The following is a 12,071-nucleotide window of genomic DNA, read 5'->3' as shown; positions in this document are numbered from 1 at the left end:
AAAAGGAAGTTTTTCTTCACACAGTGCACTGTCAACCTGTGTAACACCTTGTCAGAGGACGTTGTGAAGACAAGGACTTTAACAGGGTTAAAAAAAGAGCTAGATACATTTATGGAGATAAGGTCCATCAATACTTATTAATCAGGATGGGTAGGAATGGCGTCCATAGCCTCTGCTTCTCGGAGGCTGGAAATGGATGATTACCTATTGTGTTCACTCTCTCTGGGGCATGTGGCACTGGAAGATGGGATACTGTGCTAGATGGACCTTTGGTCTGACCCAGTCTTGCTGTTCTTATGTTTTAATGCCTAGATCACTTCTGAAATTGAGATTTAGATTCCTAGGTATAGTAGATACATGTGAGTAATGTGGGTCCATAGGGCAGTTTGTTATTACCCTATCATCGTGGTAAAGACTGAAATCCAGGGGAACACTACTGGGATAATGGCAGGTGTAGTTCCTCAACTTCTGTACACAGTGCTCATAAGAAGGGACTTCCCAGGATTTGGAATCTTACACCCAGCAGAACTGGGAAAAGGAGGAGATTCTGAAGTCAGTGAAATGTGCAGGATAGACTATGAACCCCCGATCTTTTCTGAAATATCCCCAGAGCTGTTCCTCACCCCCAGGAGGTCACAAAAAACAAAAAGGAAAAGGCAGGCAGCTACGGCCTTGGGAACTCAAATTCTGACCCAAAACCAGAAGACTATTCTCATGGGCAGCAAAGAAGGCGGTTGTCCTGGAGGAGAAGGCACCCTGAGCCTGATTCCCACTTTAACGCCTCCGAACAGGCAGAGGCAACGAAGACTGGTCCCCCAGAACTCAGCCAGGATCAAGCTGAAGATGACAGGTATGACAACAGAAGGAAGGAGAAGACAGAAATAGATCAAATTCCAATAGAAGGGAAAACCCAAGGTTCTTGAGCAAATACTTTGACGCTCCCGCTCAGGGATAAGCCCTCTTGTGCAAGTATTCTTGTGTAAGAGGGCAAGTGTAGACAGGCAAGTTAATTTCTTGCGCAAGAAAGCCCAATGGCTAAAATGGCCATCGGAGCTTTCTTGCGCAAGAGAGCGTCTACACTGGCACGGATGCTTTTGCGCAAAAGATGTCTTTTGCGCAAAAGCATCTGTGCCAGTGTAGACGCTCTCTTGCACAAATACTTTTAACAGAAAAACTTTTCCGTTAAAAGTATTTGCGCAAAATCATGCCAGTCTAGACGCAGCTGTCCTGTTTGAGCTTAAAGTGATGGACCTAGTACGATCCCTGGAGATGACGACCCAGGGCCACCAATATATATTTGTCCTCCTAGACTACGCAATCCAGTATCTAGAAGCCATTCACCTGTGGAGCATGACCTCTAAAATGATAGTCAAAGCACTACTGGAGATCTTTACCTGGGTAGGACTGCCGATGAAGATACTGACAGACCAAGGAACCCATTCACCTCAGATCTTTGAAGGATCTTTGCTCCCTACTCCACACGCATACCCTGAGAAGCTTGGTCTATCATCCCCAAGTTAATGGACTGGTTGAAAGATTCAACCGAACCCTCAAGGTGATGATAAGGAAGAAAGGAAGTTGAGATGGGGAGGACAAACACCCTGCTATCTTGCCTTATGTTTGCCTCATGGGAGGTGCCTCAGTCTTCAACTGGATTTTTTCCTTTTGAACTATTATACAGGCACCACCCCTGAGGCATCCTGAATATCACCAGAGAGATCTAGCAGGAGAAACTCAACGCAAGGAAAAACATAATTGAGTATGTTTTACAGATGTGAGAACGGATAGCGCTGGTCGGCCCAAATGTATGGGAACTTCTGGAAAAAGCACAGGAGGCCCAGCAAACTCATTACAACCACCAGGCAAAAGTCTGACAGTTCACCAGGAGTTCAGGTGATGATGTTAATACCCACAACAAAAAGCCAATTCTAGGCCCAATGGCAAGGGCCCTATAAGGTGGCTCAATATGTGGGGGGAGTAAATTACAAAGCGCAGCCCAGACAAATTTACCATGTGAATCTCTTAAAACCTTGGCAACGCCAAGACCTCTGTGTAGTCACCCCAGAGCCGTGGTCACCAACACGTCGATCACGATCAACCAGTCGATCGTGAGGCAGGCAGCAGGGGAATAAAGTCCTCAGCATGCCGGCTCCAGCTGCTCGGGCAGTGCGCGCTGCCCAAGCGGTTGGGGCTGGCGTGGTCTGGGACTCCCCGTTCCCACTGCCATTTTAACCATCAGGCTTTCTTGCGCAAGAAATTCATGTTGCCTGTCTACACTGGCCCCTTGCGCAAGAACAGCTGTGCAAGAGGGCTTATTCCTGAGCGGAAGCACCATAGTTCTTGCGCAAGAAGCCCTGATTTCACACATTAGAACATCAGTGTTCTTGTGCAAGAACTCCCCGCCAGTGTAGACAGGCAGCAAGTTTTTGCGCAAAAGCAGCTACTTTTGCGCAAAATCTTGCCAATGTAGACACAGCCTTAGTGTGAGGAAGAAGCTGATGAGAGGAGGAGTGGTGGAAAGTCTAGAAGAAGAAAAAGCAAGAAGATACCAGGAGAAAGAATCTCTGGTAAGGAAGGTGCTGGGGAAGGCTGTGGGGAAGTGGCCCAGGGATTTGTAGCTGTTACACAACTATTACCAGAAACATCACAGACCACTGCTATTAAAGGTTCTCTGGGCTGGAACCCGGAGAAGAGGGCAGGTCTGGGTTCTCCCCAACACCAACTCCCCATTCCAGGACTAGGAAGAGACAAGCTTTGATACAAAGGTTTGTCCTACCCTGTACCACTTGGAGGGGCCACAGAGACTATGAAGTTTGGTTTCCCCTCTTTTCCCCATGCTAGCCAATGATGAGAGTAGCTCAACAAATAGGAAGCCAGTGTCTAAATTGAGGGCTGCTGTGAGTCTCTGATGCAATTAATACCCCAGAAAGCTCAGGAACCACTAAGATTAAGGAGGAGCTTTGTCACAAAACGTACAGGGCACTGTGTGTCCAAAAAGCTTGAAACAATTCCTTGCTGTAGCGATGGGGTACGTCAGACTCTCTATGATGTCACACGTCAGACTCTCTATGTCGTCACAAAGCATCTTAAACCATGATACCAGTAGGAATTCTCTGGATTGCTCCAAATCTAACACTGCCCTTCAGATTTTATCCTCTGAATGTATCGGGGCTAGGCCCTAAGGCCAAAAAGGCCATAGAGAAGTCCTCCAGGCAGGCTAGAGTGGCTGTGGAGGAACAGAGGTGGAAAGTAACTAAGTAGAAATTCTTCATTACACTACTCTCAGACATTTTCCAGAATTTGCACATTACTCAAGTAATTTATATTTGTGATACTTCAACTTTTATTCAAGTATTTTTTTAAGAAAATATTGTACTTTTTACTCCGCTACCATTCCAGAAGCACTTGGTTACTCACTACTTTCAGTACCCTATTGACAATTGTGCAAGCCAGCATTTTGATTTGCTAAAGCACAGCTGCATGAGCATCCAATTGACATGCAGTGACAATTAAAAAAAACAAACAAAACAATCAACAAGCACTATGACCTGCTAACAAAGAAGTTTTAAATAGCCACATCAACATGTTTTACATTCAAAAACAGTGTTCATGCAGGAGTGGGGAGCCCCAAGCCTCGTGGGCCAGATCCAGCATGGGGAGAAGAAGCAAGCCATCATATGCTGCTGCTAACCTTCCGCCCCGGCTGGAGGAAGGTGGTGCTAGAAACCGCTCATGGAAGGATTTCCCTGCTGCTCCCGTTGGCCAGATTTCGGCCAATGGGAGTAGCGGGGAGCGGCAGGGAGTGTAGAGCTAGGTAAGCACCACCCTACTCCCCTCACCGCCAGCTCCTGCACCTCCATCCCCCCCCCCATTCCTGCCCAGCCCGCTCCTGCACCTCCCTCCCGGCCAGACCTCCACTCCCAGCCCACTCTAGCACCCTATCATCCACCCAGGACCTCACCTCATCCCTACCCCACTCCCTAGCAATCCCCTCCTATACAATGAACCCTTCATTTTGGTCTCACTCAGAGCTCACAAAATCTACTAACCCTGGGACCCCGAAAGAGTTACTTTGGCCTGTGGGAAGCTCTGAAGCTTGGTTCTCCCTGCCTCCTTGACCCTCCCTCCCCTGCCATGGGGCTGGAGTGCCAGGGGAGTGAGGTATCTGTTAGGCACCACATCAGTGAGGGGTCTTGTGGGGGGTTTTTTGTTGGGGCAGTTGCCTCTCACTTGTGTGGGTCCTGACTGATTTTTCAGTAAATCAGTGGCCCCCAACCCAAATAATGGTGCCCTATGATAATCTGGGTGGTTAATCATAGATTTCCAAAGAATGGCTACTTTTTATTCCTGGATACTTGAGTACAATTAAGATATGATACTCTTGTACTTTTACTCAAGTAGTTTTCCAGATGGATACTTTGACTTTTTAACTTAATTACATTTTTTCAAACTAACAATATTTTTACTCAAGTAACTTTTTTGGGTACTTTTTCCACCACTGTGGAGGAATCAGCCTATCAAGAGCCAGGAGGGATTATATAAGAAGTTGCAGTAAATTAATTGCTGCCCAGACCTGGAAGGGAGAAGGTCAGGGGAGGCTGGCTGGCAGAACAAAGGACAGCTCACAGTGGAGCCCTGTTGAGAGACTGATGAACTTGAAGGTAAAGCCCTGAGCTAAGGACAAAAGAGTTGTCTCCAGGAGGGAAAGCCCTGGAGGCACCACTCTCATCCAGAGTGAATAACAAACTGAGTGAATGGCATCAAACTGAGAAACACTCTACAGAAGGCAGCGAGATGGACCGCTGTTAAAGGTGTACCCCGGAAGGAGGTTGTGATCACACAAAGAGTGTAACTCAGCTGGAGAGCCACAAGACTTTTAAGACTAACAGTGCAGGAACCCACACTCAGCCAAACAGGGCACTCACATGATGTTGAGTGCCAACCCCATTACAGGCAGTCCCCGGGTTACGTACAAGATAGGGACTGTAGGTTCGTTCTTAAGTTGAATCTGTATGTAAGTCGGAACTGGCGTCCAGATTCAGCCGCTGCTGAAACTGACCGCCAGTTCTGACTTACATACAGATTCAACTTAAGAACCCCAAGTCAGATGCTGCTGAAACTGATCAGCAGCTGATTCCAGGAAGCCCGGGGCAGAGCAACTGTGCCTCGGGCTTCCTGTAGTCAGCGCTGGTCAGTTTCAGCAACGGCTGACTTGGGGACGTCTGGGCAGAGCAGCTGGGGTGCTGCTGGGTTGCTCCAGTAGCACCGCTCCTCGGCGCTACTGGACCAACCCAGCAGCACCCCAGCTGCTCTGCCCCAGGAGTCCTGATTCAGCCACTGCTGAAACTGACCAGCAGCGGCTGAATCAGGACGCCTGGGGCAGAGCAGTTGGGGTGCTGCCGGGTTGGTCCAGTAGTGCCCAGAGCGGCACTGCGGGACCAACCGGCAGCGCCCCAGCTGCTCTGCCCCAGGGTCCACAACAAAAGCCTGGTCTGCTGGGGTGGGCACACTAGCTGCGCCCCCCCCAGCAGACTAGGGACACAGGGAGCAAAGCGGCAGCGGGGGGGTGCCTCGCCTCTGAGGCTTTGCTCTGGCGCTGAACCGCTTTGCTCCCGGTGCCCCTGGTTTGCTGGAGACGGTCCCCAGCAGACATGGGGCACCGGGAGCAAACCCGCAGCCGCGGCGGGGTCCCCGCGCTTCTGAGGCTTTGCTCTGGCAAAGCCTCAGAAGCGCGGGAACCCACCACTAACCCTAACCCTAATCCTTTTCCCCTTAGTTCCTGAGGAACCTCCTCTATTGTTCCCGCTCTTAGGGTCATCTGCTAACAGCATCTAACATTAGATTTGTTTGAGAGAGAAGTCCCTGAAAAGGGACAAGGAAAGGGGGTGCAACTGGGAAATGTCTTGGCAGAGCAATGAATGCAGAGCCATGATGGCAAGACTCCAGGCCGAGCCTGGTCACCTGGTCTGACCCAACAGACATGGCTATAAGAAGAACCTTCTGGAATCTGCACACGGTACACGGTAGAGTAACCACACAAAAACATATTAGCTTATAGTCAAACAGCAAGCACTTAAACACAAAAATGGGCAGATCAAATTCAAAAAATGTTGAGCCTTGTATCCTATTTTGTCATGTTTCTTACCAATTCATTGTCATCACAAAGCTAGTGGTGCTCAGAGCTACAAGCTGTTTTGCTCCATCTGAAACAGCAAGTGAATAGCTCCAGAGCCAATAATTCTCAGATACACAAGAAGTCCTAAAAGCAACACGTTCTTTCCCCATGCACACCAACTGCATAATGATGTATTTAACCTGGTCTGTAGTAACCCAGAACCTGTAACTGTGTGTGCAAATCTGAAAATCAGTTTCTTGGCATTAATGCAGCACATTCCACATGCCTGATATCAACATTCTTTTCTAAGTGATTTGATACTGGACTGGTGAACTGAATCTAAGAAGCGAGGGGGCATATGGAAGCAAACGTGGCTCAGTCACACAGCTGGAAACATCTGTCTTTGGATTATTACTACATAGCATCAAGTAACCACTGTCGAACAGAATATTGATTGATTCCTATTTTTGTAGCAGTTTCTGCGATTTTTAATCACATCCATATTGTTTATATCCACAATAGAAGCCACAAAAGAAAAATAGCAGAACTTTATCTTTAATAACATATTGGATGTCAAGTATCAGAGGGGTAGCTGTGTTAGTCTGAATCTGCGAAAGCGACGAGGAGACCTGTGGCACCTTATAGACTAACTGAAGCGTAGGAGCATAAGCTTTCGTGGGCAAAGACCCACTTCGTCAGATGCATCTGACGAAGTGGGTCTTTGCCCACGAAAGCTTATGCTCCTACACTTCAGTTAACATATTTGATGTATAGCTTCTAGTATACAGGGACTTGAGTTTTGCTAGCTCAGAATGATTTCACCTTTGAAACATCTAGTTGTTAGTGTGACTATGTAGAAATTAAATAGAGAATCAATATTCACACCTATCTGCAATTATTTTTCAACCTTGAAAGATAAAAATTTTGTTTGGAACCACTTCAATATAGCACACAATGATTTCAAAATTAATCTTCCACCAAATCTGAACCATCCATTTGAACATCTGGAGAGAAAATATTATTCAGCCCTAATATTTGTGAATGTTTGCTACAGATAACTTTACCCTGTAGAGCCATGGTGTCCAACCAGTTCTGAAGCAGGAGCTATTATAGTGGCTAGTAGCGAACTAGCCACACTCAACCAGCCAAATAGCCACATGTAGCTAGTGGCTAGTATGATGGATACCACAGCTGCAGAGCTAACCAGTACAGGAAGCGGAAAAAGTACATGACATGCAACTACATAAACAAAGTTCAAACATTTAAGAGATTTACACACACACATTTTTTATTTTATATTGAACAGAAGAGAGACTGTAAGTCCGTGGTCCCCAACATTTGAACTGCACAGTCAATGAAGGATTGGGGATCTTGGCCAGGTCATAACAAGTCCTGATACAGGCTGTAATTCAAGAGGAAATGCTTTGGAATGGGACAGGAAAATCTTTCATCCTCTCAGCAATAGCAACGAGTCGTTGAGTTGGCCTCCTAAAAGACTTCATCCATTTGATGTAGAAAGTGAGTGCACAGGTCATGTCCAGGAATGGAGCATGCAGCTTAGGAAAAAACACTGGTAGAAAGATGTCCTGATTCACATGAATTAATCTACATTTGGAAGAAACACTGGATGTATCTCAAGCTGCACCCTGTCCTTATAAATAATGGCATAACAAGGCTCATATGTTAAGTCTGAAGTTCTGACAGCCTTCTAGCTGATGCGATACTCATGAGAAAAGCCTCTTTCTATCAAAGGTAGAGAAGAGAGCATCAGGCCAGCTGCTTGAAAGGGGGAGCTATTAACCTAGAGAGAACCAAATTCAGATCCGAGAGGGAGGGTACAGCCTGTCCAGATCCTTACAAAAACACTGAACAATGGGATTTGCAAACAATGAGTGGCTTGCGGTGCCAGGGTGGAAAGTTGAGCTAGAGATTAGGTGAACTTTTATTGACAAAGTCTGTTTTTTCAATTGTAGTAAATAGTAGGGATGTGACAGTGTAAATGTGTAAACGGTTAACCAATGAGCCTGGGCTCATCAGTTGACGTTCACAGTTGCACACAGCTCTCCCACCTCCTGTGCTGCTGCCTCTATCAGCTTAAAAGCCAGTTCCGCCGTGAGCACCAGCTGCTGGTCCCTCCCCCCCCCCCCCGGCATGCTGCCTATCCCCCACAAGTAAATGTGTAACCGCTGAAATTTTCAGCGGTTACACGTTTACCCATCTAAATGCATTTTATTGTCTCCAAGAGCAGCTGCATTGTAGCCCCAGAACACAGGGCAGCCACCTGCCATTTGGCCTCACCCTGGGAGCAGCTAGGCAGCGACCCCACAACCTTGGTCTCAGCTCCCGTCCCTTCCCAGGGTTGGAGATGTGGACAGAACTGTGTGGTGGCTGCTCGGCTGCTCCCAGAGTGTGGCTGCTCCTGAGGCCACGGCTGGAGCCAGGCTGCGGTGTGGCTGCTCCTGGGGCCGGAGTCCCCTGCATCCCTGTTACCCTCTCCCAAACTCCTCTTACCCCTCACTGCCCTTTGGCTCTCAGAACCCCATGGCCCCTTCTGCTCCCTGTGGCTCCCCTCTTTGGCTCCCCACATGTTACTACCCCATCCCCAGCACCCCACTCCCTAAAATCCCTGGGCTTTGGCAACAGCTTCCCTCTGCCCCAGGTGGGGACAGGCAGCCCCTACCCTATACAATGGCTGCCCCAGGAGCAGCGTTCTCTGAGGGAACAGGTCTCACCTTCTCCCTAAGAGGTGCGGGGGCAATGCCTGTGTGCAAGATTTGAGGTCTCAGCAAAGGGGGGGCGAGATGGGATGGGGTCTCTGTGCTGGGGGAGTCTCTCAGGGAGCAGAGCCACTAGTGGGTGTCACAGTGGCACACACCGGAACAAGCGTACATGGCCTCTGCGTGTGCACAAGACAAAACTCTCTCCACTCATGGATAGAAAATCTTAGATGGAATATTGCCAAACACCCTTTTAAAAATCTATTTAGGCAGGAAATAAGAACAAATCATAATAATGAATTTAAATAAAAAAGGCAACACGTAACAGTTGCTAAATGCAGTACTAAATTGTATTAGCAATATTTCAACTAGTCAAACAGGTTACTGACAGGAACACTTATTCCAGGCTTAATTCTTGTATAGGAAGGCAAAGAGATGAAATCACCAGCAGTCTCTTTGGATGAAAAACAAAATGTAAAACATATCAGCTGCTTAATATTTAGTATCAAGAGTTCAATATAGGACTTTTTTTTTTAAAAAAAATACTGCATCCAAACAACATTGCAAGAGGAAAAAACTTAAAAAACAGCAAATAGTCCTGAACATAGTTCCCTCTAAGCTACATGCTTGCATGTGTACACACAAAAAATGTCTACCCTACCCACCTCCCAAGCAGAGCTGCACAACAGCATGGTGGGAGGCAAGTGGCTGTTTGGACAGCAGGTAGGCAGCTGCACCAGCTAGCCACAGCCTGAGGAGCCAGGTGGCGGGCAGGCAGCTGCTCCAGCCATACGCGACCAGAGGAATCGCATGGCAGGTGGGCAGCTGCTCCGACCAGGGCCAGAATAACCATGTGGCATGCAGCTGGCTGCTCTGTCTGGGATTTGGTGTCGCAGGCGGACGGGTTGCTGCCACTGGGATTTGGGGCCGTGGGCAGGCGGCAGAGCAGGTTGCTGCTGCCAGGATTTGGGGTTGTTGGAGGGAGGGTTGCTTCTGCTTGGAGTTGTGGCCACAGGCGGGAGATTTGCTACCACCGGGGGTTAGGAAAGAAAGTATTCTTCATTCCTATTATTAAAACAGAGAAAGGAAAGGTACCAAAAAAAATTAAGTGATCAGAGCTGAAAACAGATCCTGGATGTTAAGCTCTCTTGCAGAATATGCTGGATGAACGGATCACTGCTCAAGAATCCACACCATAAGCAAATCTGGAGCTAAGAGCTATACTGTGTCCTTTATAGCAGCATGGAAGCGTATGGTGAACTGGAGGAGAGAAGGTAGGACTACTTGCAGTTTGCTTTTATCTGTGCCCAGCTCTGCTGATGACTTCCTGTGTGACTTCAGGCAATTTACTGACTACTCCATACCTCACTTTACCTGTCCGTAATATAGGGACATTGTGCCTCAAAAGCATCACAGAAGCTTTGGAATGCCTTGTTCATTTAATGTGGGCAAAGTGGCATGAGACTGCCAGTGCAAATGGGAAACAGTTATCTGGTACATTGAGTGGCTAATCTCACCTTAGTAGGCCAAGCTATGGGCTTCCTCCATGTCACCAAAAAATAAATATATATCAACGCCACCTGTGCCCTCAACTTTATGCCCTCCCCTTTCACTGGAGCTGCAAGAAAGGGGAAGCACAGAACTGCTCCTTTGGCAGGGGAATTCTCCCATGGGTGGGTGCCACAGTGTCAGACATCCAAACAAGTGCACGTGACCTCATTGCTGGTGCACAAGAGAAAACTCACTCCGCTCACAGATGGAAAATCTTAGCGAAAACACTGGTCCTATAGAACCTTAGAGAATAACAAAAACATGTAGATGGCAGAAGAAGTAGGTTCTGCCCACCAAAACTCATGATACCATCTACATTTTTTGTTAGTCTCTAAGGCGGTACAGGACTATTCACTGCTTTTTAAGTTTTTTCAGTTACAGACTAACACTGTTACTCCACTGAAAACTTTTGGACGTTGCAATAGGAATTTATAGAATCAGAGTATGATTACCAGAGTTAAAAAAAAAATCTAGCCAGGACTTGAATGTTAACATCTCCATTCTTAAAAGATTTCAGGACTTTGTTTTTATATTGCACCCAAAAAAAACTGGACTGCCAACAGCATAGTGCCCCTAACACTACTCAAGGTCCTGCTTCAGTTCCAACTTAAATTCCATCTTATTTAATCATCAACACCATCTCCCCTGCAGCACACAGTACAGAAGGATTCCTAAAAACACCTAAATATTGACCTGATGCAGCTTTATTTTCAGCAGCTTGTAAAATCAGATGGCATCAGACCAGAAGATAATATAGCTGCAGGCTCTTCACAAGTTTGAAAGATTAACACAAAGTTTGTAATTACTACTTAACACATTTGAACAACTTCCCTTAAGAAAAATCGACCACCATATTGACAAAACTAAATAAAATGTAAAGTGTTAACTTACAGAATCCAGAAAGCAGAGGTAGGTCCCTGAGCTCTGTATTACTGCTTGGTTTTTAGCAAAGCCAACTGAAGAGAAAGTCGAAAGATAATGTTATACATAACTTTAGAATTATTTTTCATCTCAATCTATTTAAAATTATACTGTAGTCAAGATTAAATGAGACATATAAAGGGGAGATCTATGTTATGAAAAATGTATTGTTTTTCATGGCTTAAAACAAGAATCTTTGAAGTACTGAAGCTACCTGGTCCAGTTTTGATCTCTCAACAGATACCAGGTCTATCATGATGTGTTCCATCCACTGCATCTCACATGCTGATAAGATCTATGGGTCAGGGCAGTGGTTGATCACTGTTCCTAGCTCTGGGTCATTCAGGTACCCTCCCCATGTCTGACTCCTTCTTGAGCAGTGGGATCCTGCAGTCTGGTCACCTGGACACTAGAAGCCTGAGATCAACTCTCAGCCCTTCTAAGCCTTCAGTTGCTCGAATGCATTTCCCTGAGACCACCTGGCTGAGAGTGCTCGGGTTTCTAGTTAATCCCTCTAAGGACCACATGGCATAAAGCAAGGAAACAAAAAAGCATAGCAAAGGAAATTCACAAACACACACACTTTACATTTTAAAAGCACAAAATATCTATGGAAAACAAACTCCTCAATGAAATCCCTTTCATTCTCTTCTGTCTCCCCCTTTAATGTGTCCATTGTGTGCTCCAAGTCCTTTCCACCTACACTCCTCCTTCTGAGCCATCAGTTTGTGCTAATGGAATGGCTTCCTTAGCTTAGAGACTAATAC

The 12,071-nt window shown here is 46.6% G+C and overlaps 1 protein-coding gene across 5 annotated transcripts in view; it reads right to left on the bottom strand.

Moving 5' to 3' along the window:
* The window catches only part of QTGAL (queuosine-tRNA galactosyltransferase), a 360,105-nt gene that overhangs the window by 328,400 nt on the left and 19,634 nt on the right, over positions 1–12,071 (bottom strand). For 4 of the 5 annotated variants that reach the window (XM_075903524.1, XM_014571338.3, XM_014571339.3 and 1 more), the window contains exon 4: positions 11,275–11,339. The exons of the other annotated variant lie outside the window; for it this stretch is intronic. In XM_075903524.1, coding sequence (XP_075759639.1) covers positions 11,275–11,339 — 65 coding nt within the window. The remainder of the gene's footprint in view (positions 1–11,274; positions 11,340–12,071) is intronic. 5 annotated transcript variants of the gene reach the window in all.

This window comes from Pelodiscus sinensis, chromosome 20, assembly GCF_049634645.1.
Source record: "Pelodiscus sinensis isolate JC-2024 chromosome 20, ASM4963464v1, whole genome shotgun sequence".
NCBI classification, from domain to species: domain Eukaryota; kingdom Metazoa; phylum Chordata; order Testudines; family Trionychidae; genus Pelodiscus; species Pelodiscus sinensis.
The sequence above is the reverse complement of the archived record's forward strand: the minus strand, read 5'-3'. Positions and strand labels throughout refer to the sequence as shown.